At 41.9% G+C, this 24,769-nt stretch overlaps 1 protein-coding gene across 2 annotated transcripts in view; it reads right to left on the bottom strand.

The window, feature by feature from the left end:
* Positions 1-5,752: 5,752 nt before the first annotated feature.
* Positions 5,753-24,769, bottom strand: part of TNFSF8 (TNF superfamily member 8) — a 39,537-nt gene continuing 20,520 nt past the window's right edge. Inside the window, exons 3-5 of one of the 2 annotated variants that reach the window (XM_023223799.2) lie at positions 18,325-18,396; positions 16,724-16,822; positions 5,753-6,563 (exon numbers count right to left, since the gene is read on the bottom strand). In XM_023223799.2, coding sequence (XP_023079567.1) covers positions 6,478-6,563; positions 16,724-16,822; positions 18,325-18,396 — 257 coding nt within the window. In that variant the 3' untranslated portion in view covers positions 5,753-6,477. Of the gene's footprint in view, positions 6,564-13,640; positions 16,823-18,324; positions 18,397-24,769 lie in introns of those variants that run through there. The other variant, XM_023223798.2, reaches the window with a different exon arrangement.

Here is a 24,769-nt window from a genome sequence, read left to right as displayed (position 1 = left end):
CTTTTGTATCATAATTTTTTAAGTATAATATTTGTATCATCTGTTAATATAGAAGTGTCACTTCTTTTATCTTTATATAATTTATTTCTTTTTCTTACTTTATTTTTCTGGCTAGGACCTCCAGTTCAGTGTTGAATAGGTTTGATGCTAACGGACATTTTTGTCTTATTCCTAACCAGAGAGAAAATGTTCTGTATTTCACCCCTGAGTGTGATTTTAGTGTAAGTTTTTAATAAATATGGTTCTTTTGTTTCTTAGTATAAAATATTTAAAGAGGGATGGCCATTGATGAGAAACACTTCTTCTGTTTTCTAGCAGTTTCTTTCACATGAAGGAAGCTCAGTTAGTTTAACTCTATGTCTTTCTTTGCTTTTGTTCACTCTGTCACAGGGATGGTGGAATAACTTACCTGTTTCATGAATCTGGGAGGAAAAAAGCAGGCATGTTCCTTTCAACTGCTCTCTTTATCTTCCTCTTAGGAATCCCCTGTACTTGCCCAGGATTCAGTGATGCTGTTACAGGCAAGCATATCTAGATCTGAGATTTAGCTAGCAAAGCTGGTCTTTCTGGCTGTGAAGCTAAGCTGCATCCTCCAACTTAACCTTTCATAGTCATGAAGTTGATATTTTAATTTCCTATCTGCCTTAATATTTCTTTTACTCTTCAGTTCGTTCAAGAGCCTGAATGCAGAAAGAGGTAGCTCTCACTACTTCTGAAACTTTAATAGTGGTATTAAGAGATACTTTTACCCTTTTTAGTTGCGTTATATTCAGTATTTTATAATAAAACAAATTTTAAATAAAACAAACTAGTCACAAAGAATTTTTAACATCTGTCAAGGAAATATATGTTTAAAGTATGATCTTCATGGGCCATCTAAGCCTCCTTCCTCTTCTGCTTATCCAGCTCTCTTTCCATTACCCTTTCCTTCTCCATGTTCTTCCTGCTGTACCTTAGCCAAGCTTCAGCCCTGACAGAAAGCTACGCAGTACTCTTCCCTCTTTGAAGTCCTAGACTTTTTACTCAGCACCATCAGGTCTGCACGGCTAATTTCTCCTATAGATCTTTCTTCCCTGGCTGACCAAAGGTGAAGCCCTCCAAAGCCAAACCCCACAGGATTGCTCCTTGGACTTACACAGGAGTTCTACCACTTAGACATTCCCATTACATTCCTTGAATTAAATTAACCCCTCAGGTCCTCTTTACCTCATCTTTGCATTGGGAATAATAATAGGATCAATATCGTAGAATACCTGTGAATGTTGAGAGAGTTATTTGAATGTAAAAGCACTTAGACCAGTGCCTGGCTCTCAGTGAACTCCTACTACATGTTAGCTATTCTTATTAGCTCATATTATTGCATTTATTGGGCTTTTAAATATGTTATTTTATACTTTTATCAGGCTGTTTTGTGATAAAACGTGACTGATTTTCTAACTTAGTTTTTAAGCTTCATTAAAAACACACCTGGCTCTTGCGCTTTTCTTGCATTTCCTTTGTGCTAGTTGAATTTGCTATCTGCAATATCACAGCAAAACAATAATATTGAAATTTCAGTGTTTTCTTTAACCTGTGTTTCTGAAATACTATTAGTCTGATGCTTTTTGAAGTGCTGATATTCTAGATATAATAGATCTATCTTTATCATACAGAGATTTTACTTGAGTATTTGGAGAAAGAGATAAAGAAAGCTTCCCTCAAAAAAATAGAATGTAACTAATGTGGTCTCTGAAAATCTGGGTTAGTGTCCTGGTTACTGCAGTTATTTATCAGGTAGGTGATTTTCATCTCTGATTCTGTTTCCCTACATCAATGAAATGGAAACAATAATGTCTCATTTTTAATGCAGCATTTAGGTTTCTCCTGCATTTCAATATTCAGATTTTAAAATACCAAAACAATTGTATTTACTTAATAAAAATACTATTTAAAAATAGTCAGACCACTGTTACACTATACATTGACTTTGTAATCACTGGTGTGTGTGTGTGTGCTTGTATATGTGTGTGTATATGACATTGTTGAGTTAGTAACTGCACAAAACAGTGTGGACCAAAAGAAGGTTCTCTATAGATAGTAATAGGTGCTGCTGGGTGGAATAGGGGTTATAAATTGACAGAAACTTGCAAAACTGGTCAATATGTACAGAGTGATAATCAGTTGCATCACATGGGACACAACTTATATTTTTACAGACAAGAATTATTTGCATTACTATCAATTTTCTGCAACTTTCCGGGCTGTAAAACAAATCCCAGAGCCAATGAAAGCATAAAATAACCAAAATGTATGAGCTAGTCAGTACTCTCACTAAATTTCAAAGTCTCACAATTTTTCCCTATACTACATGTTTTCTCAAATAGAACACTATTCTTGTTAATCCTTTATTTAAAAGAGGGCTTGAGTTAATTATTTAAAAATGTATAACTATATAGAGCATTTAAGGAGTATTTGGGTACAATAGTTTTGCTTGGAAAAGAGCTTGAACCAAGAGGACAAAATTTCAGACAGAATTTTTTTTAAAGGTAATTGCTGCTTGTATTCAAGTGAAGGGAGGTGGAGCAAGATGGCAGAATAGGAGGCTCCACTGGTTGTCCTCCCCACAAGGACACCAATTTAACAACTATCTACACACCAAAAAATACCTTCGTTAGAGCCAAAAATCAGGTGAGAACTCACAGTACCTGGTTCTAACTTCAAATTGCTGAAAGAGGCACTGAGGAGATAGAAAAAACAGCTCTGAATTGCTGATGCCACCCCTCCCCCACCCTCCAGCAGCCAAGGTGTGGAGAGTGTCTATGGGTGCTGGGGTAGGGAGAGCACAGCAATTGTGAGGCAATTGAACTCAGCGCTGTCTTCTTAGAGCAGAAAGGAAAACTGGACAAAACTCAGCTGATGCCAACCCACTGAGGAAGCATTTAAACCAGCCCTAGCCAGAGTGGAATCATGAATCCCAGAAGTCCAAACTTGAGTTCCTGCAAACCTCGCCATTGAGGGCTACAGTGCTCTGTGTCTCCAGATAAACTTGAAAGGCAGTCTAGGCCATAAGGGCTGCAACTCTTAGGTGAGTCCTAGTGCCGAACTGGGGCCAGGGACAGTGGACTGGGTGGCATGTGACATACTGAGACACCAGCTGCATCAGCCAAGAGACTGCTGGCATCACCCTTCCCCTAGACCCAGGCTGCACAGCTCCTGGCTCCAGAAGAGACCCCTTCCTTCTGCTTGAGGAGAGGAGAGGAAAGAATAAGGAGGACTTTGTCTTGCATATTGGATAGCAGCTCAGTCACAGCAGGAGAGGGCACCAGACAGAGTTGTGAGGTCCTTGTCCCACGCCCTAGCTCTCAGATGACATTTAGAGGCATACCCTAGGCCAGAAGGGAACCCAGTGCCTTGAAGGAAAGGACACAGTCCAGGCAGCATTCGTCATCTGCTAACTGAAGAGCTCTTGGGCCCTGAATAGCCACCAGTGATGTCCAGGTACTACTTTGAGGGCCTTGGGTAAGCCTCTGGGACTTGCTGGCTTCAGGTGAGCCTCAGCACATTACCAGCTGAGGTGGATATGGGGCAATACTCCTTCTGCTTGAGAAAAGCAGAGGGAAAAGTAAAGGGGACTTTGTCTTGCACCTTAGATACTAGCAGTTGGGTAGAGCACCAAGTGGGCTCCTGGGATCCCTGATTCCAGGACTTGATTCTTGGATGGTGTTTATGGACCTGCCCTGGGTCAGAGGAGAGCCCACTGCCCTGATAAGTGAGTCCCAGGCCAGGCAGCATGCACCACAAGCTGACTTAAGAAAACTTCGGCAGTAGTCTGGCAGTACTCCTCGTGGCCTGGGGTGGGGCTCCCATATCTTTGGAAAGGGATTTCTGTCCATCCACAGATGAATGGATAAAGAAAATGTGGTATACATATTCAGCAATAAAAAGGAATGAGATTTTGTCATTTGTAACAACATGGATGGAACTGAAGATCATTATGTTAAATGAAATAAGCCAGGCACAGAAAGACAAACATCACATATTATCACTTATTTGTGGGGTCTAAAAATCAAGACAATTGAACTCACAGACATAGAGAGTATAAGGATGGTTACCAGCAGCTGGGAAGGGTAGTGAGGGGTTGAAAGGGAGGTGGGGAATAGTTAATGAGTAAAAAAAGAGAAACAATACAAAGAATGAATAAAAACTACTATTCGATAGTACAACAGGGTGACTTTAGTCAATAATAACTTACCTGTACATTTAAAAATAAACATTGTAATTGAATTGTTTGTAACTCAAAGCATATATACTTGAGGGGCTGGATACCCCATTTCCCATGATAAGATTATTTCACCTGCATGCCTGTGTCAAAACTTCTCATGTACTTTATAAATACATACACCTACTATGTACTCACAACAACTAACAATTTTAAAAAGAGAAAACAAATATATAAACAAAATCTGTTAAAAAGTAAATATTTCATAAGTATCCACCATGTTAGATGAATAATAATGATACCTTGCCTTATTGGGCATATCCCATACTTATCCACTCACAGTGTTGTATAAGTTGTAGTGTTGTGGTTTGGCCCTATGTTTGAGCAGGGACCAAACTCATAGGATACCTGTGAATATTAAAATTATGTCTGATAGTATATTTTCAGAAGTCTGGGTAATTCAGTCTGGAGAATAGCCATATATGAGGTTTTGTGATTCATTACAATCCACTTAAGTTCCCTTTTTTCATATCCTTCTTTTTCTTATTATTGTTTTTTATTTTAGATGGAGTTTCGCTCTTGTTTTCTGGGCTGGAGTGCAATGGCACAATCTTGGCTTGCTTCACTGCAACCTCCACCTCCTGGGTTCAAGTGATTCTTCTGCCTCAGCCTCCCAAGTAGCTGGGATTACAGGCGTGTGCCACCATGCTCTGCTAATTTTGTATTTTTTTTTTTTTTAGTAGAGATGGGGTTTCACTATGTTGGTCAGGCTGGTCTCAAACTCCTGACCTCAAGTGATCCACCTGCCTCGGCCTCCTAAAGTGCTGGGATTACAGATGTGAGCCACAGTGCCTGGCCTCATATCCTTCTAAGGCACTATCTGATCTCTTCTAAACTCCCTTGAGTGGCTGATTGAAGAAAAGCATCTAAGAACAAATCATTTTCCTGGAACAGTACATTCTAAATCTATATTTTAGAAAGAGACATTTTGATTAAAACTATTTTCATTATTATGAAGACATTCAAATCCTCAAATGTCTTGGTTTACTGGTTGTAAAGAAAAAAAATCCTCACATCTCTAACCTCCTTATTTTAAAACATGATCTTTTTGGAAGCTATTTCTTTCTCATTGCTTTTGGTGGACTTGCCTCTGAGGTCTTTTGTTTTTTAAGTTTACTACTTCTTCATATTGTTAGGATAGATATTATCAAGTCCATGATCAAAAATCATGCATTAGCCCATGGAATCTCTTAGCACTCAGAGGCATGTTCTAGACATGATTCCAACAAAGTTTGTACTCCCCTCTCACAGCTGACAATATTGAAAAGTTCAGATAGAGACAGTGATCATATGGTTCTCTTTGTGGGAGAATTTATGATGTATGTGTGTGTGAGTGTGTGTTGTAAGTGTGTATATCTAAACATACCTGGAGTCACCAGCAATATATAGTAGGTCCATCAGACATTCTATGTAAACAGCTACTGGATTCTGCGGCAGTTACTCAACTCTGCCATTATAGTATAAAACCAGCCAAAGACTGTACATAAATGAATGAATGTGGCTGTGTTCCAATAAAACTTTATTTAAAAATTATGCAGAGTCCCCTGAGGTTGTAGTTTAGTGATCTCAGAATATAGTGTAGTTCTAGACAAGAAATCAGAATAGCAGGGGCTTCCGCTCTCAGTTCTGCTTCTTTCCAGTCGAGTGCACAGCTTAGTTCTCTCTTGTACTATTTGAAAGAATAGTGGTGTAAACTTTAAAGCACTATGCAGACATCTAAGATGGTATTCATTTAATCTTTCATTTAATCAAGAAATATATACCAAATGCCTGTTGTGTCAAAAACTTTCCTAGAACAACAAAGTGATTGTAGATAAGAATGAGTCACCTAAACTTTGGAAAAGGTACCAATACTGGGCTGTTGCATAATTGTCAGGTTGGGGTCATAGGGTAAGATGACAGCCTGAGAGGTGGGAGTGGGGATTTCCCCTGAAGGGAATTGATGTTCACACAGTCACACATTTTGGGAAGTGATTAATTGTGGGAAGGAAATGAGTTGGCACTTTGAGTAGGGGGTGGTCAGACTTCTCTCTCTGGGGCCAGGAAGTGTTGGGCCACGATTCCAAATCATGGACAGGTCCAGATGATTCTGTTTGTTTCCTGGCTATGTCGGTTTAGACCCAGAGTGACTGGTACCATCAAGTTCATGACTTTCCACTTGGCAGTGACAGTGACCCAGGGTAGAAGCAGTTCGTGTCTGCAGCACCCAGTATCAAGGTTCAGGCTTGTAGAGTCTCAAGGCAGCAGTGTCCCTTCCCAGAGGCCAGGGTAGAGTGTGAATGGTGGAGGATCATGCCACAATAATCTGGAAGAAAGAATAACTTTACATTTTAGATACCGGCAGGAGAGATGTAACACACTTTGACATTGTTCTTACTCAGAAGCCCACAGTCCAGCAGGAAGGCAAACATACAATCATGCCATCATAGTCAGTGTAGTAGGTTTTTAGACAGAAGCGAGAATATCAAGGTCCAGGTTGGATATCTAATTCAGTCTGGGAGTGGTTCTTGAGCAATAATGTCTGAGTTGAGATTTTATGAATGAGGTCAAATTAACAAGCTGTGAATGAAGGGCAAGGACCTTGTGGACAAAGGAATCAGCAGGGACCGTGTCAAGTAGCCTCAGGGTAGTGCAGTGTAGTGTGGTTAGAAATATAGCTCTGGAGCCAGACTGCGGTGGTTACGTCTTAGCTCTTCAGCTCATGAGCTGCTGAAACTTAGAGATACTTAAGCATTTCTTCGAGCCTCTGTTTCCTCATCTGCAACATGGGAATGCTCATCTCTATCTCATAAGGGTGAGGATGAAGTAGACTACAGTATTTGAAGACTTCCATGTGGTGCCTGAAAACTGGTGAGCGAGCATTCAGTAAGTGTTAGTAATTATATCTATTTACGTAATATAAAGCGGTTTAAGTAAACACATCATGAGGAGGATGAAAAGACCAGATGCAATTGAGGACTGTGTGAGTATATGAATGTAATGTTGGTGGTAGAAATGAAACCTCCTTCAGTGTTTTCTTGCTGTTTACTCATCCCATTGTATTGATCCTGTGATGGATCGTGGCCTTTCTTCCCTTGAGTACTGTGGCATATGCTGACTGCATCCGGCCAGCTGGTGAAATGACACTCATTGTGAGAATGGAAGGCATAGTCAGAACGTCAAGGAGATTAGGTCATCTGCGTCGCTAGCAATGGAAATGAAATGATGAAATACTTCAGCTGGTTTTTGCTTGGAGCCTCCTGGTTGTGAAGGAGGATCAGCCTTGAAATCATCATGTTCTTGACACACACAGTTCTTGACTGGGTGTGTAGGACACTGATCTGTGTGCTGGGATTTGGAGATGGATTCTTCTTGTCTTCTAAGTGCTCATTTCTAAGTGGGAAAAGTGTTTATTGCCAGAGCAATCAGTGCTGCTTCTAGAGAGGCACAAGGAGAGGACCCTGATACTGCATCTCCCAAACAGTCAGTTGGTTATCTAGTCCAGTTTTCCCTGCAGGATGAAACCATCCTTTGAGAGTTGGCCTCACAGAGACCTTTGTTGATCCAATGACTGGCTTTTCTGAATGCAGTTGGGAATAGGCTTCAGTGGATTTGAGGAAGTTTCACTTTTCTCAAACTTGCATTGACTCATTTATTCCTACTCCTCTCCCCAAGGTCTAACTCCTTCACAGATACTGAATATGATAAAATACCCCAAGAGTTAAACACTTTCCGAGCTTATTCTATGTGTTTGTTCTCCCAACAGTTTTGGGAAGGATTATGCATCCCATTGTACAGCTGAGAAAATTTAAGTTTAGAAAGTCCCTGTGACTTGCCAAGGTCATAGAGTTAGTAATTGCTTGAGCTCAGATTCAAATTGGTTTCCAACTGCCAAGGCCACTGTTCTTTCCCATCTGCCACCCTCAGACTTGCTTTTTCTCTTTCCTTGGCTATAGGGAAAGTACAGCCCCCATAGAAGTTTTTAAACTGCATCCAAAGCTTTCAACATATTGTCCAGAATCTTCCTAGTGCTTGCCCAATATTCCCAAGGGAGAGAGTTGAACCACAAGCAGTTGTTAAAAATTCACTGGTGATCATTACAAATGAATACCATCATGTTGACTTGATGGTTTTGTGGTGTTTAGACCCTCATGTTTGCATAAGCTGCAGACAAGGAAGACAAGGTTAATTCATGAAAGTCCACTTGGGGAAACAGAGAAACATACCAGATTATCAGCAATCTTCTCCACTTACCAGAAAAAGTCATCCAACTAGTGTTCTTCAGATTGTAAGGTGCACCTGAATCTCTTGGATCATATTAAAATGCAAATTCTGTTCCAGTTTTTAGGTATGTATGAGATGCCTGCATTTTTAACAAGCTCTCTGGTGATACCAGGCACCAGGACATAACTTAGACAGCAAAGATTTAAACCACTGACTCTTAAACTTGGCTTAAGTTTGGGAGCTCAAAATAATCCTGATACCTGGGTTCTAAATCCAGAGATTCTAATTTAATTGCTCTAGGAGGTGGCCTGGGATTTCAGGATTCTCAGGTATACCAAGGTTTGTTTTAAACTTTCTGGTGTATTTCAAAATATCTAGAAGAGAGGATTTTGAATGTTCTCACCTCAAAGAAATAACTGTTTAAAGTAAGGGATCTGTTCAATAAAGTAAGGGATATGTTCACTATTGTACAATGTATACATGAATTGAAATATCATATTGTGCTACCTAAATATGCACACTATTTTTGTGTCAATCAAAAATAAAATAAAACTTAAAAAACTTTCTAAGGTTGATCTCACTCTTTCTAATCACAAAATGACTAGAATAGCATATAGATATCTCAGAGGTAGGAAGGGAAATGGATTCTACAGCAAATATACCACAGTTTGCTCAGAAATTTTTTTTTCCTTCTGTGTTGTCAGATGGCGAAGGTAGATTCTGCTTTCTAAAAATTTCACCCTTCTCTAATAGGCATTCTTATCTCCTGAGTGCTGAAAATTCTTTCTTTCTTTTCTTTTCTCTTTCTTTCTTTCTCTCTCTCTCTTTCTCTTTCTTTCTTTCTTTCTTTCTTTCTTTCTTTCTTTCTTTCTTTCTTTCTTTCTTTCTTTCTTTCTTTCTTTCTTTCTTTCTTTCTTTCTCTTTCTTTCTTCTCTTGCTGAGATGGAGTTTTTCACTCTTGTTGCCCAGACTGGAGTTGCAGTGATACAATCTCGGCTCACTGCAACCTCCTCCTCCTGGGTTCAGGCAAGTTTCCTGTCTCAGCCTCCCGAGTAGCTGGGATTAGAGGCATGTGCCACCATGCCTGGAGAATTTGGTATTTTTAGTAGAGATGGGGTTTCTCCATGTTGGTCAGGCTGGTCTTGAACTCCTGACCTCAAGTGATCCACCCGTCTCGGCCTGCCAAAGTGCTAGGATTACAGGCATGAGCCACCATCCCCAGCCTGAAAATTATTTCTAAGAAAAATAGGGGCTTTCAATGAACATTTCCATATTTTGAAAAGAACTGTTTTTTCTTTTTTTCTTGGTATGGCTTATTTGATATCTTTTCCTTAAAATGGACTTACGTTTAAAGTGGTTTTCTTTGATAATTCATTTAAGAAATATTTATTGAATGGCCATCTACTATGTCCTAGGAATTGGGCTGGGCTGTGAGTACCCAGTGCTGAATAAGATTGATAGGGTCCCTGCCTTCTGGGAATTTGAATGTTGGAGAGGAATGATAGACAGAACCAGGGGTGAAGGGTAAAGTGTCATGCAATTAAGGATGGGGAAATATGGAAGGAGACAGCAAGGCATTGGTGAAGCTGGCAGAGTCAGGAAGACTTCTCTGACAAGGTGACATTGAAATGGAAATCAGAACAATCATAGGAGTTAATCAGGCAAAAGAGTGTGACAGGAGTATCCTAGGAAGAAGAAAAATTATCTGCAAGCTTCTAGTGGCCAGGCAGAGCATGGAAGATTGGAGGAACTGGAAGGAGTGCAATGTGATTTTATCATAGAGCACAAGGAGGTGGGGCTGAGCACAAAACTAGAGAGACATTCAGGAGAGATATAGGGAGAGGCCTGGCAGAAAGAGCTTAGAGTTTAGGAAGGCTATGTTCATAGTGACTGGAGCATGAGGTGTGGAGTTAGGCAAACTCGGTCTTAAATCCTAACTCTACCATCCACTGGCTGTGGGACACTGGCCATGCTCCTCAATGTCTCAGACTCTCAATGTCCTTAAATGAAGAATGGGGATAATGATGCCTATTTCTTTTTCTCTTTTTCTTTTTTTTTTTTGAGACGGAGTCTTGTTCTGTTGCCCAGGCTGGAGTGCAGTGATGTGATCTTGGCTCACTGCAACCTCCGCCTGCTGGGTTCACGCGATTCTCCTGCCTCAGCCTCCCGAGTAGCTGGGATTACAGGCACATACCACCATGCTCAGCTAATTTTTTGTATTTTTAGTAGAGACAGGGTTTCAGTATTTTGGCCAGACTGGTCTTAAACTCCTGACCTCGTGATCCGGCCGCCATGGCCTCCCAAAGTGCTGGAATTACAGGTGTGAGCCACTGCGCCCGGCTCAATGATGACTATTTCATTGGGTTGCTTTGAATATTAAATAAGTGAGTGCAGGAAAAGTCATAACATGTAAGAGCTTGATAAATGGTCATTATCACTATCAATTCCAAGAACAATGGGGAGATACTATTGCTGTGTGGAGATGGGATTTTTAAAGAGTAAGACTGGAGGCAATGCTGTAGCTTAGGAGGTATCTGGAGTGGTGGCTGGAACTAGGAAACTGGAGGAATTAGTTGGATATTAATTGAGTAGGACTTGAGAAGAAGGATCTTCAGAGACTGAGATAGTCCTTGATATTTGGAATGTTGGAATAGTGTTAAGTTCAGGATGAGTATGGTGGGGTTGGTTTGTACCTAATGGTGAGGTCAGTTTGTACACGTTGTTATTGTATTCATGAGGAATCAGTTGCAGAGAAGGGACTTCACTTTAGCTTGTTTGGCAGGAAGGGGTTTATCACAGGATATTAAATGGCTTGTAGAATTGTCAGGAGGTCTGAGGAAACAGAATCAAGATGGAGCTTTTAGGAGCAACCTATAATGTGACACCTAGGAACTGGGCTGCTATAGTAGCTGCTGTCTCTTCAATAATCTTGCAATCAGGAAGTTTGCCCCTCTAGAACCACTGAACTGCTGCTGCGAACAGGAAACCACTACAGTCAGGAAGCCGCTACTGCTGCCGGGCTCCAGAACCAGCGCACATCTGCAACAGACTACAGCAGCAGAATGGATGCTTCTCCCCCGCCACCTAGGCTCACCCCAACTACTAAGCTCGTATTTGAACACTAAAACCTCTGTAAGTAAAGCTGCAGAAAAACCAAACACCTTCACAGATGTGCTTGCTAGCTGGATGGAAAAACATTCCAAAATTCTGTCCATTTCAGACTAAATAGTACTAAAGCCTGAGCTGCAAAAGAATAAGGAAAGTATATTTTTAGCATTCGAACATGTGGAGCAGGAGAAGGCACACTAGAACAGTGTTTTGGAAACTGAGGGTTGTGACTTAAGAGAGCATCATAAAATCATTTTGGTGGTCACAGTAAGTTTTTTCTTTTTTTTTTTTTCTTAGTCCTTGTTGGCAACATGACATTTCTTCTTCTGGGTCATGGTAGGAAAAAAAACCTGGAAAGTCATTATACTAGACATTGAGTGACAATCTTCCATTGCAGAGTTTCAGGAGAGAACTGTGAGAAGAGCCCATGAGGAATATGGATATTTGATCTTAGGGGAGAAATCTTCTGGAGCTGTGCTTGTCCTTCATGCTTTCTGGTGTTTGTTTACGCTCCAGGAAGAGAGCTAGATCCAGGGAAGCCCCAGAGTGCACTGAAAGGCATATTTCAAACCCATACTAATGAGGGCTGATTTTGCAGTGGCTTGGCAGAGCTGTAGCACACACCACGTTGGGTTGTAAACTGACCTGGCATTCACTGGCACTTGGGATATATGTGTTGAATGAATGTACAGAGCAAAGAAGTACTTAGAAAGTATGGAAGGAGCCATTCAGATTCCAGAGACTAAGCTCCAGGTCATGAGCTCTGATCACAGAGGAGTCTAAACCGTCACGAGCCATGGTTAACTCAGTGTCTTTGTGACACCATTTATAATTTTCCAAGAGTATTTTTGCCGTATAGAAAAATGGCAGCTAGGGGTGGGAGGTGTACAAGAAGAAGATGTGTTTATTGCAGCTTTGTGTGTAACAGCAAAAACCTAAAAGCAAATTAAATGTTGTAGCATAGAAGAATGGACAAACTATGGTATATTCAAACAATTAAATATATAGCAGTTACTCTACCATAACTCTACTATCTAATTCCTTCTCAGAATCCCCAGTCACATAAAGGATGGCTCAGAGAATAGCCTAGTGCCCCAAGAGGTTTTGATGTGAACAAGTACTAAAGGGAGGAAGTGCTGAGGGAAGCTGGCAGAATCTGCCGAACAAGGGAGCCTCCCACAATCCCAGGAATACCACTTACTCTGGGATGGAAGGGACAAACCCCTTAAATTAAAAGGATGGAGAAGTCAGCCTGTATCTTCTCTAGAACACTCCTGAGAGATCTGCCAGACTTGATGGAAGTCCTATTGGATGGAAGCCCAGCAGGGAGCAGACACTTGTGAAGTCCTCGAGTGTGGTTAGTGAGAGAGCTGGTATTTGAGCCCAGTCTCCTATGCCAATCTCCATTATTTCCCACCAGCCTTGATAGGGCCTCCTGTAGCCTTTCTGCAAATCCTCAGGTCACATCTTTCCAGCCTTACATTGGACAGTCCCCCACATTCAGAGGTTTCTTCTGCTCTTCCCTGCTCTCACCCTGGTGACTCCAGGATGGTGATTTGAATGTGAGACACAGGTGGTCTCTATCCTCTATAGACTCAGTACATGGTCAATATATGATTCAGAAAAGGGTTAGAGGCCAGGTGTGGTGGCTCACGCCTGTAATCCCAGCACTTTGAAAGGCCAGGGTGGGCAGATTGCTTGAGGTCAGGAGTTCGAGATCAGCCTGACCAACATGGTGAAAACCCGTCTCTACTAAAAATGCAAAAATCAGCTGGGCATGGTGGTGTGTGCCTGTAGTCCCAGCTACTCAGGAGGCTGTGGTAGGAGGATCACTTGAACCCAAGAAGGGGAGGCTGCAGAGAGCTGAGATTGCACCACTGCACTCCAGTTTGGATGAATCTACATTGACTTGTTATTTTTTTATCAGCTCACTCACCATCTTCCTCTACAAGTTCTGCAAGTACACTGAGTGTCTGTGTGTGGTGAGGAGGTGGGGTTTGGAGGGTAGGAGGAAGGGAAGGAACTCAAGTTGAGTTTTTACCAGAGAGGCATATGTTTTAGGTAGCCTGGGTTCCCAGTTAAATAAATTATTTATTTCACTTGCATAGATATCATTTTACTCGTGGAGTATCATTTGCTCATAACATTCCCAGGGGCTGGTTAACCCTCAAGAGTAACAGAATTTAGTTTTAAACTTCCTGGGCTGCCCACTCCCTACATATCTATCAGTTGATTTATGAATGATTATTCTCTTTCTTTTCTTTTTTTTTTGTTTGGTTACATTATTCATTTAAATGATGTACCCCTTGTGTCTTTAGGTGTTGGCTTTCTAAGCATTGCTTGACAGAGACTGCGATTAGAAACCACTCACAGTGCAAAAGTCAGGTACCTCTGCTTAGAGAATAGTTGGTGAAAAATGAAAATGAAATCTTTCTTGAGCAAGAATGTGAGATGGCAGAAAATTTGCTTCGTTAACACACAGTTGGGTTGCATATACCTTTTCAAGAATGCATGAGTTGTTTAAGCAAGATTCATTTGTGTTACACAGTGTGTAACTCAAATCCCAGCCGTTTCCCTGTTTTTTTTTTAGCTTTGAGTCTCAAAGTCTGTTTTTTACCACAGACCACTTGGTTTGCTGAATTCAACACCTCTTCCAATGCCTGCTTCTCCCAAAGAATCTACTCACAGAAAGAGTTAAAGAGAAATGTAGACTTTACTGAATATTTCAAAGAGGAGACCTAGGAGGAGGTTGACATAGCACACTGCTCAGCAGATGACTTAAATTTTTCCTTTAGCCATTTTTGTTCTCTCAAGTCCCTCTCATCCATAACACCGCTGTTGATTTGTTCTTTCTTTTTTTCTTGTAAATCTTTTCTAGCTTTTCTTCTGACAAACTTTGCTGGAGTCCTACTCCTTTTCTCTCCTTCTTGAGAAAAATGCAAATTTTGCTCCATGTTTTGGTATAGCAGGGAAACTTCCATCTTTGTTTTTACTGAAGCATAACCTCAGGGCCTACATTCCATCTCAAAAGGCTTGTCAAGGTCCTTCCACAAATAAGATGTTCCTCCGAGGATGATGTACAGATGCCAAGTTGGATATAGCTAGAGAAATCTCATGGCTACCCCAATCAGGAGAGAGGTTGCTGTTTCTCAGAAGTCCTCCTCCCCGCTTCCAGGGTCATCATTGTCTGTCAACAGCTTTGTGGGGATTTAAAAACCCTTACAGAACTGGTTTTCTGAGAGGCGTTTGAAGCAGGAATATAATTTGCAGGAGATGCAGCAGCCATTCCCTGTCTAGATGACCACATCACTGTTGCACACTGATCGTTTGCTAAAGGCACAACGCTATCCTGACCAAAAATGAAAAATGCCTGCTGCTCAATTATTGTCAACCTAACTGGAATAGAGTCAGGCCTCGTCAGATGGCTTCCCAAACACCCAGATGGTCTCTTAGATTCTGGATGGTCAGCATGGTAGTTCTTTCCATTACATCCTTGAGATCCTGCTGTTGACACCATTCAGCAGGGCACCCTGAACTTTGTCCCCATATTCTGGCTCTGCTGAGATGAGATGCAGTCAGGTGCTACTAGTGTCTTCAGTTGTATACTGGGGTAGGGTGGCCTTATTTTGGTTGGAGAGCTTCCAAAATTGTGTCAGAATCTCAGTTCCCAGGGGCTGGTCTTCTGAGATGGAAGATGTTTTGAAGCAATTCAAACCCAGTCCTTTCATTTTCTAGACTTGGATCCTGAGTTCCAGGGAGGGGAAGGTATAGTGAATTCTTATAATTTTTGTTGCCTTGGCAACCATTTTGTATACAAGTTTAATTTTCTCATACCAGAAGCTGGGCTTATATGATAAGCCTTGATATGGGTTTCCAGTTCTATACCAGACCTCTAGCCAAGACAAGAACCTAGAGGCATCTCTCCTGCCTAGCAGACTGGATTCCCCACTTTTCTGTTGCTTCCTTCAGACCATTCAGGCATTTGCCAGTGAATTGAGAGTGACCACACCCTATTTATTTACCTACATTGTTAACTGCCTTGCTCGCTCTCTGACTTCTCATTCCTGTCTCATGTAACCCAGAAAAGGAGGACTGCCCTTCAGACCCATTATGCCCTTTCTGTCCAGGATCTGTAAGTAAAAGTCTTCAAACTTGTTTTCCATTGTGGTGGTGTATTAAATCTGTGCTTTCCATCTCAGGAACGGGGGGCTGTCCCAGGCCTGGTTTTCCCTGGGGGTTCCTAGGGGCAGGGTCACGTGGAGCACAAGGTCAGCCTCCCAGTGCCAAAGTGATAGTCAGATAGGCATAAACTGGGCATGGTTCAGTCACAAGGGTATCTGCCAGTATAGGGAAGTTTCCTGTGTGAAAGAGTCCTTGATTGCAACTTGGACAACTAAGCATTAGGCCATCTGCAGATAAAAGAAGTATCCCATGAAGGGCACAGTGTAAACACTCACACCCAGCTCCCCTTCATTTCCCATTAGGGCAGAGTTGCTAGCTGCTCTGGTACTGGAGCCCCATTTTATCTGGAGGCTCTCAAAACAGAAGAAATAGATCAAGACCATACAGTGAATTAGTGGTTGGGCTGGGACATCCATTCATCCCTTCTGATTCCCATGTGGGGCTCTGCCCACCACACTACATTGCTTCCCTGCCTGCTATCTGAAAGATACTTCACTCAGAACTCTCTTTTTAACCCTGGAGCTATATCTTTCCAAGAGACAGAAGGCAAGGTATACTATTTAATACCCTGTGCAGTTTGTCTTGGTCTAAAGTTTTCTTTTTGTCCAAGTGTTTGGAGGGATGAAATACTGTGTGGTAGAGAGGCGCTTTCTTCCTGAAGGCCAAGAGAAACTGTTCAGTCTGAATTACTGTATAAGAACACGGACAACACATTCTCAAGAGGAAAGGTGCTTGTATCTATGTACTGGAATGTATCCACATTGACTGATACGGTGGTGTTGACCTGCAGGTAATCCAGCAAGAATTGAGAGAGATTCTGGTACACGTGTTTGGTTTGCATTCCAGACTCACACACTGTCACCAGGGCCTGTTTTTTGATATGCTTGTTGATGAGAAGCTCCAACTTCAGATCGACAGAATTATTTGGGCATTGTACGAGAAACTGCAGTTGGCAAATGATGAAGTACAAACCAGGGAACTGGATCACCAGATTCCCATCCTGATATCTGACTCCACGGAGAATGCCATCTTTGTTCCAAGACAATTTGGTTTTGTTTAGATGCTTTGCCACTAGAAAGAGAAGTACAGAAAACAGAATTATTGAGAAGATTGTAGGTATGCATTGCAAAACTCTAAGTCTTTATTCAAAGTTTCCCATTCAAGACCCATGTTTTCTGTAATGTTCCAATCATCTGAATATCTTCCATGTTACTCCCTCTAGAGTCTACTTATTACTCAAGGCACAGGTATAAAACCACCCCTCTTCCTTTTCTTCAATACTCAAAGCTGGAGGGTCAGAACACACATGGTACTTTACTTCTACCTCCTATAGAATGGTTTACCACTGAATCATTATCATATTATATTATTCTATGATGATGATGATGATGATCTTTCCCTTTTCAGACTATAAGCTCCTGGACTCTGTTCTCCACAAAGTTGGAATTATCCTGTTCATTTATCATGAATGGGCATTGCAGAAGGTATCAGAGATAGGAAATTTAATAATATTGAGTCTGATAGGCATTGCAGAAAGTGCAAGGTAGGACATTATTAACTGAATAATATTATTCAGTTAATAACTAATTTAGGTATGAAGATTTCCAGGAGAATCGCCATGAATTTTCACATTAAGATGTATCCTCTAATGGTTCACTGTCTGAATTTTTGAATGCCTTCTTTCCTTCAAAGAGCAGCCAAAAATAATCGTGTAGGTCCCCCATGTGCCTATTAAGGGGCTCTTGCCGTCTGGGATTTATTGAAAAGCAGAGAATTAGCAGACCCTCTAAACTGAGAAGTTTGTGTTGGAGGGTGAGTCTCTAAGTCCTAACACATGAAAATTAGCACTGACTGGTAAGGGTGACTTTCAGGGCCGGGAAGCTGGCGTGCTAGTTTTAATTGCTTCCATGCTTTCCCTTTAAACCTTGTTGCAATTCAACTGAAGAGTGAGAACTAATCTAACTGTAAAATTGAATTTTTAAAATGAGCAGGATGGCTATTCAGAGAATCTTGGCCATCTCTCTCTCATCCTGCAGTCTAAAGTGCCTCTTACTGCTTCATTTGTAAGGGATCTCTTACCTGAAGCACACTGCAATATGCAAATTGGCCCTGTGCTGACATGTTCATTAAACTGTCAATCTGCGGACAAGACAATTTTATGGTTCTCTTGTGAATAACTTCATAGAGGCAGAGATTAAGTGCCTGACTCCCTTGCATTAGGAAAAGGACTGTGTACTTTGCTGAAACTGGTAGGTAGCTGAATAAGAAGGGGTGAGGGGTGAGGGGTGGGGCTGGTGGTGGCAGTGATGGTGGGGACCATGAATGCCCACAGAGGCCAGGTAGGCAACATAAAGGAGTGAATGGGGCGAGGAAAGAGAAGACTTGTAGCTTTGGAGAATAACACTCTCCCTGCTAAGACATTCAAATTCAAATTACAAAAAAATATCCTGCAGACTAAACAGTACACATCTGCAGGTCACATTTGACCATGGGACTCTAATTGTGACTTATGTTGCTGAAAAGCCACAGAAGCGGTTTTCATATGTTTAGGTTTCCTGGGTTTGGTTACTGACCTTGGAGGTAGGCCCATGACTTCTTGAATGGAGCCCTTTTCAGGATACATAAGAGGTCTTCTGAGCAATTTCCTAAAAATAAGGAGATAATATATTAAAATGTCTTTTGCTGTTCTGGGATCTGGAGATACCAGATCTTTTTCTATGATCCTTTGATGGAGACAATTACCATTCTGTTTTCCATTTTGAGAATAAGGAGAAAAGCTCTTTATTTCTCATTTTGCCATCAGGTATTTTAAGATTTTAATTTTTTAAATTCTTGTTTATTGATTGCTACCACTTGGATTTTTATGGAAGACTGTGGACATTAGGGAAGGAAACAAATATGACATCCATTCCTACAATGTGTCAGGTGCCATTTTCTGCCACTATACATATTTCATCTCCTTAATCTTTGCAGCAACTCTATGACAGGGGTATTATTAAGTCCCTTTTACAGATGAGAAAAAAATCTGGGGACCAGGCAGGTGAAATACATTGTTTCATGGTGCCTTGCCAGGCAGTGGTAGTGAGAATGATAAAACTGATAGTAAATACTGTCAACTTACCCACCACACGCCAGAAACTAGTCTGGATACTTTTACAGCTGGGTAATGTATCAGCTAATCTAGTTCTCAGACTAATCCTACAGGGTTAACTTTGATGCCTAGAGATGGTCAATACCATCACTTAAGTTCAGGCAAGTTTGTGTAAATGCTGGAATTGCCCATGGCTAATTCCAGAGGCCAGGTTTCCTGTTCTAGGCTATTTTGCTGGACAACAAAGATAAAAACATCTTGGTGTTCAATTTTAAGAGGATACAGGGTTAAATAAATCTTAGCAGAAGTCCTACTATTTGGAGCTTCCTTGGCAGAGGCAAATATAATATTATGTTATTATTGTATTTAAGAAATAAAAATATTTTTCGTATATTCACTAGTGATGGTGGCTTAGCTTTTTTTAAATCATAGTAACTACTTAATATTTTGTATGCAAAGATTCAAATTATACATTTCCTGCAATGACTCTTGAATTCAACTTATTCAGAGCAAATCTCTTCTTTGATCCTTGGTTTCCCCAAGTGTAAAACTGGGTAATCTTTGACCTGACATGGATATCTTTTCAAAGATGTCACCAGAGATGACCATTCAGTCCATCCATCAGAGACTAGGCAACCAAAGGCCCATTCAACGGAGCAGCCACACCCTGGGATGTTTGCTCACTGCATTGCCGAGTAGTACCTGCTGGGCTCACGACCTTTCCCGTTGCAACCTCTGCCCAGCCCTGAGAAAGTCCCTCCTGGCCACCCTCATAGCTTCATGGGGGCTTTGGAGTGGTTGAAAGTTAAATGAAGAGTTCCCTCTGCTGTCTGAACAAGCTCACTGCGAGAGGCACCCCCAGCAGAAGCAGGGGCAATTTTCCTCCTTATCTGCTGCATCCACATAGAGCTTCTGGTCCAAAGCTCTCTTGGTGGTGAGGGCCAGTGGGTCGGCTGTCATTCTCTTGGTTTCATCCTCATGCATCCTCTGATCAGTGCTCTGGTCCTGCCTGTTGCAGCCCACAGCCCATGCTCTTGGGGTGTGTAGTCAGAACCCCAACACTGATGGCTGCTTATGCTCCTAATGGATTGTGACTATGGTTAGAGAGTCCTCCTGGCCTAACCTCCTACTCTAAGCTATAGAACATTAAGTCAGGGAGACAGATCTGGCTGAGTCTGTTTGCAAGGAAGCCCTTTCTGACTCCTTTTGCCTGCAGGATCAGGCCCAAATTCCTCAGCATGGCTTTCATGGTCCCTCACTCTGAACCTACTGAACTCTCTGGTCTCACCCCTTACCTTCCCTCCTCCCCTTTCCCTTTATGTTCCAATAGTAATAATAATGAGGAGGAGCAGTGATAATAATATGAATGATCATAACTAATACATGTTGAGTGACAGCCATTTTCCAGGTACTCTGCTAAGCATGAGTTATTTCATTTAATTCTCACAACCACACCATGAGAGAGATACCATAATTAATTCTATCTTGTATGTAAGGAAATGGACTCTTTTAAAGGTTAAATGACTTGTTCACATTCACACAGGTAGTCAGGGGTGGAGTAGAGATCCAAACTCAGGCTGCCTGACCGCTGCCCGAGTGGATTCCTGACTGCTGTCCTGGAGTTTGGGGCTTTGCAGTCCCCCTAAACATACCATTTAGGTATGTTGATTTATCATTACACTTTGGCACTTGCTGGGCTCTCTACCTGGGCTGCCTCCTTCACCAGACAAGTTATTCCTCGTTTGAAACACAGCCTAGCAGTCAACTCCTCCAGGATACTTCCCTTTGCCTATTTGCCTCTTCTATCAGACAGTGAACCCTCAGGGCAGAGATTTCTGTTTATAAACCCCCACTGCCCAGCCTAGCAGATGCTCTGTAAATGTTTGTTGAATTGAATCACCTAGTTCATCTTTCTTGTTTCCCTCTGTGGATACCGAGTAAGTACTTAGGGCAACAGGGAGGTGAACCAGGATGCTTGGCTTGCCTTTTGCCTGAGGGCTAGAATAACACGGGGCCTCATTCTCCCACTGGCTTTGCAGGTCAGGCTAGATTGATGGGAAGATAAGACTCATGCCTTGGGCTGAGGCCAGCACATAACATCAAGAACAGGCTCTGTTCATTGGCCGAAGGCCCCCTCACACTGTGCCCCTTACTCCTTATGGCAGGTGAGCTGTAAACAGGTGGCTGGAGAAGTGCAAGCCCAGGCTTGCCTCTCACACATTCTGGTTCTTTTGTTGTTTTTTCCCCTTTGGTCTTCAAATGTTTAGTGGGGTGACCTCAGTTGTAATTCTGAGAAACCCGAGGATGGAAAAAAAAAGAAAAAAAAAAGAAAAAAAAAGCACCTTATTTTGAAACATTTGCATTTCCTGAAGTCAAATGGCATGGTATATTTTAGTTTTTCTTTAAAAATCATTTAGATGGTTTCTAGCTAAAGGGAAAAACACAGGCAGCCCCTTTTAGGAATGATGTTGCCAGAGCTGGTTCAGAAAGGAGCTAAAAGCAGGAAGCTAGAGGAGCTGTTGAGGGAATGGGCTGTTAAATTTGGAGAAGACCCCAGAAGAGGGCACAGCCTCTGTCCTTTAATGCTTGATGAAGCTGTCGGCATGCCGCGGGGCCCAAGCACTAAACCTCCAAGTGGAAGAGGAAGGAGATGAAGCCCTCAGCTAACAGCTAACACTGCTAATCCCCATTTCTCAGATGCAGCAATGGAAAGACCTACACCAAAAACACCTACGTCACACTGTGAGTCACAGTGCCAGCAGCTCACAGAGTTGACCAGTCAGTGCTACTCAAAAAAGAGGTAGGCTGCTTTGGAGGTCATGAGGTTCTTGTCAAGAGCTAGATGAACATTTCACGGGTCATTAGCCATGTGGCCTGAGTCTTCTCATCACCCTGTGAGTCTATGATGTAACTTTCTTTTTTGGTTATGAAGACTGAAAAACATGACTTATAAATGGTGGCATTACATGCAGCTGAAATCCTGCAATGTCCCTGGAATTCTGAAGATTGGGAGCAGAGGGAGCAAAAAGTGATGTCTGGAGAGGTTTAGTTTGAAGAACAGAGCATCAGAGTGGGGGAAATGAGAACTGTCTGCAAGTCACGGCTGAGCTGATGACCTGGGAGTTAGAATTCTGGGATTTCTCCTCTCTGGGCTCTAGTGTCCCTATTAGGTTTGTGCAAAAGTAATAGTGGTTTTGGTATTAAAAGTAATAACAAAAATGGCAATTACTTCTGCACCAATCTAATAGATGAAGAGCAGTGTGGATTTGACGATCTATCTAAAAGGGCCTACCTAGCTTATTTCAGCAGGCTGTACAGACTCAGCCATCCTCTGCCAGATCTGCTGGTGGTGGGGAGGTTTGGGGTGGGAAGGTTTGGGATGGGGAGTCAGTCTCAGCTGCACCTGTCTATCTTTGTGGGCATGTTGTATTACCCAAGGTAGCAAACTGTGTCTTCACACATTCAGGTTTTCAGACACCTGCAGTACTAGAACAGAACATTTTAGCCCTGAGGACAATCTAAGTTATGAATAGTCTGGTTCTGTAAGGACTTGCATAGTTTGGAGAAATGAAAGTTCCCTGAGATTATCTGGTTCAGGCTTGGTAAACACGTAACTCATGTGCTCCTCAATGTTGCCCCTGTGGCAGACTGGCTCTAGGTCATCCAGAGAGTTAGTGAGAGAGAGGACCAGAGACCAGGACTCCTTACTCCTTCTGTAGGGCAGTCTATCTTTCAGACAACCCTAGCACTGTGTGAACTTCCCTGAGGACCAAAGCCTTCAGATGCATCGGCTTTGTAAATCATCTTTCCAAGCTTTAGCCTCTTCTAGGAAGATCATGGGACTTTCTGTGGTTTTGTTTGAGAGGGTGAAGAGAAAGATGTGCTAACAAAACCCTCCTGGCCAGTTTCACACAGAGGAGAGAGAGAGAAAGAGAGGTTGCTTGAGGCAGTTGAAAGGACCATATTCTAGAAGGTCAAGATTATGGCAACCTTAAGACTAGCTTTTACTTTGAGATTTCACAGCATTGGACAGAAAGGGTCATTAAATGCCATGCTAACAGAGATCTTAGTTTTAGGAGTGGTGAGACTGAACCCAGAGAGACTAGAGTTTGGCCCAAGACCCCACAGTAGGTAAATGGTGGAGCTGGCTTCAGAGCACAGGGCTTCTGACTCGTAATCCAGAACTCTTCTCTGACTTTCAGTCTTCCTGTGGAATAGGAAGGGCTAAATGCAGGAAGAAGTGGGTTTGCAGCCACTACAGACACTGGGACTGAAAACTGACAAGACAGCTGGAGGTGCTGGGAAAACAAGTACTAATGAGCTCCTGGGTTCCGTCTTGTGGGAGAATGCCAGCAGATAACTTCAGGTCCATGTGCTCAACACTGCCAAGTTACAACATGGGCACGTAAAGAAGCAAGTATGCTCAAGGCGGCTCTACCATAGCAAAACAAACCAAGCCAACCATCCTGGCCAGATGGTACATGGTTTGAGTGCCAGGTACCTTCCAGATGTACAGCACCTTAGATATAAGAACAAGGAATACACAATGCATCACAAAAAGAGCACCTGAGTTCTGGTCAGAGCTTTTAGCTCTGGATCTGTCATTTCCCCTTACTGAGCCTCAGTTGCCATATCCATTAAGTGAGAATTAAAACAATCAACCTAAATGTATGGATGTCATGAAGATGCAATGAGACTGTGGATGTCAAGTGATCAGTGTGGCCTGTGGCTAGAAGAGACATTCAGTAAAGTAAATTCTTTCTGCCTTACTCCTCTTTTCTTTGTTGTTATAGTGGCACAGTTTAGCAATGCCACTTAGCAGAGTGAATTGGCAGATGAAATGTTCATTAAAATGAAGCTCATGACATTATCTGGTGGATGGGAGCTTCTCAATTAAGTACCTAAGTGTTTAAGGCTATCTGATGCTTCCAGGAATGTGTGCCGAATCCTCTTTACATTTGTTGAAAAATGTTTTAATCCTTCCAAGAAGGAAAGGGATTATCCTAATGACTCTGCATCTGCCATGCCCTGGCTTCTTTGTTCCTGGCTTCAGGGAGAATATCTAGGAGAGTCCCAACAGTGACATCTAGAGGACAGTCTCTCCTCTCTGGATAAAATTAGGATTCAAAGTGAGTCCTTAACCTGAGCAAGGGTAATTTCAACTATTAGGTTGGTGCAAAAGTAATTGAGGCTTTTGACCATTTCCTTGATATCACTAGGCCAACTGGTAATGGAGAGAGAAACTGCAGGATGGACCTTTTGTTAAACAAAGGATGACTAGGTGACCCTGATTTCCAAAAGGATTTGGAGAATGCCTATATGAGCATGCTTAGTGCTGACTGAGCACATAGGAAGTGATCAGTAAATATAAATTAAGATCAAGTTGGAATTAATTCAAATAATTTAAATCCTGCCTTCCCCCCTTCACCGCCACCCCACCTAGTTTCCTTGGGATGTTAAGGTCTTTTCAGTCCTGACTTGTTTCAGTGTATCTGCAACAGTCAGTAAACCTATCTGACTCTATGGGCATTTCCTTGGAATTCATTTATACTAAACACAGGTTGAATTGACATTACTGTGGGTAAGTAAGAAGCACCTTTAAAGTCTATAATTTAAAAGGAAAGCTGAGTCTGGAGACATAGGATAAAATCCACTAACATTTTAATAACCTTAAAAAAAAAAAAAACACTCCCTAGTTGTTCAAAATGCGAAAGTACGGCAGCAATTTTAGAAAGTTAGTTTTGGGTTCAAATCAAGTTTAGAAAGTTAGACAGACTTGGCTGGGCGCGTTGGCTCACGCCTGTAATCCCAGCACTTTGGGAGGCCAAGGCGGGTGGATCACGAGGTCAGGAGATTGAGACCATCCTGGCTAACACGGTGAAACCCTGTCTCTACGAAAAATCAAAAAAAAAAAAAAAAAAAAAAAA

Source organism: Piliocolobus tephrosceles, chromosome 14 (assembly GCF_002776525.5).
Source record: "Piliocolobus tephrosceles isolate RC106 chromosome 14, ASM277652v3, whole genome shotgun sequence".
In the NCBI taxonomy this organism is placed as follows: Eukaryota; Metazoa; Chordata; class Mammalia; order Primates; family Cercopithecidae; genus Piliocolobus; species Piliocolobus tephrosceles.
Note: the sequence above shows the minus strand (reverse complement) of the source record. Positions and strands in the feature narration are given on the sequence as shown.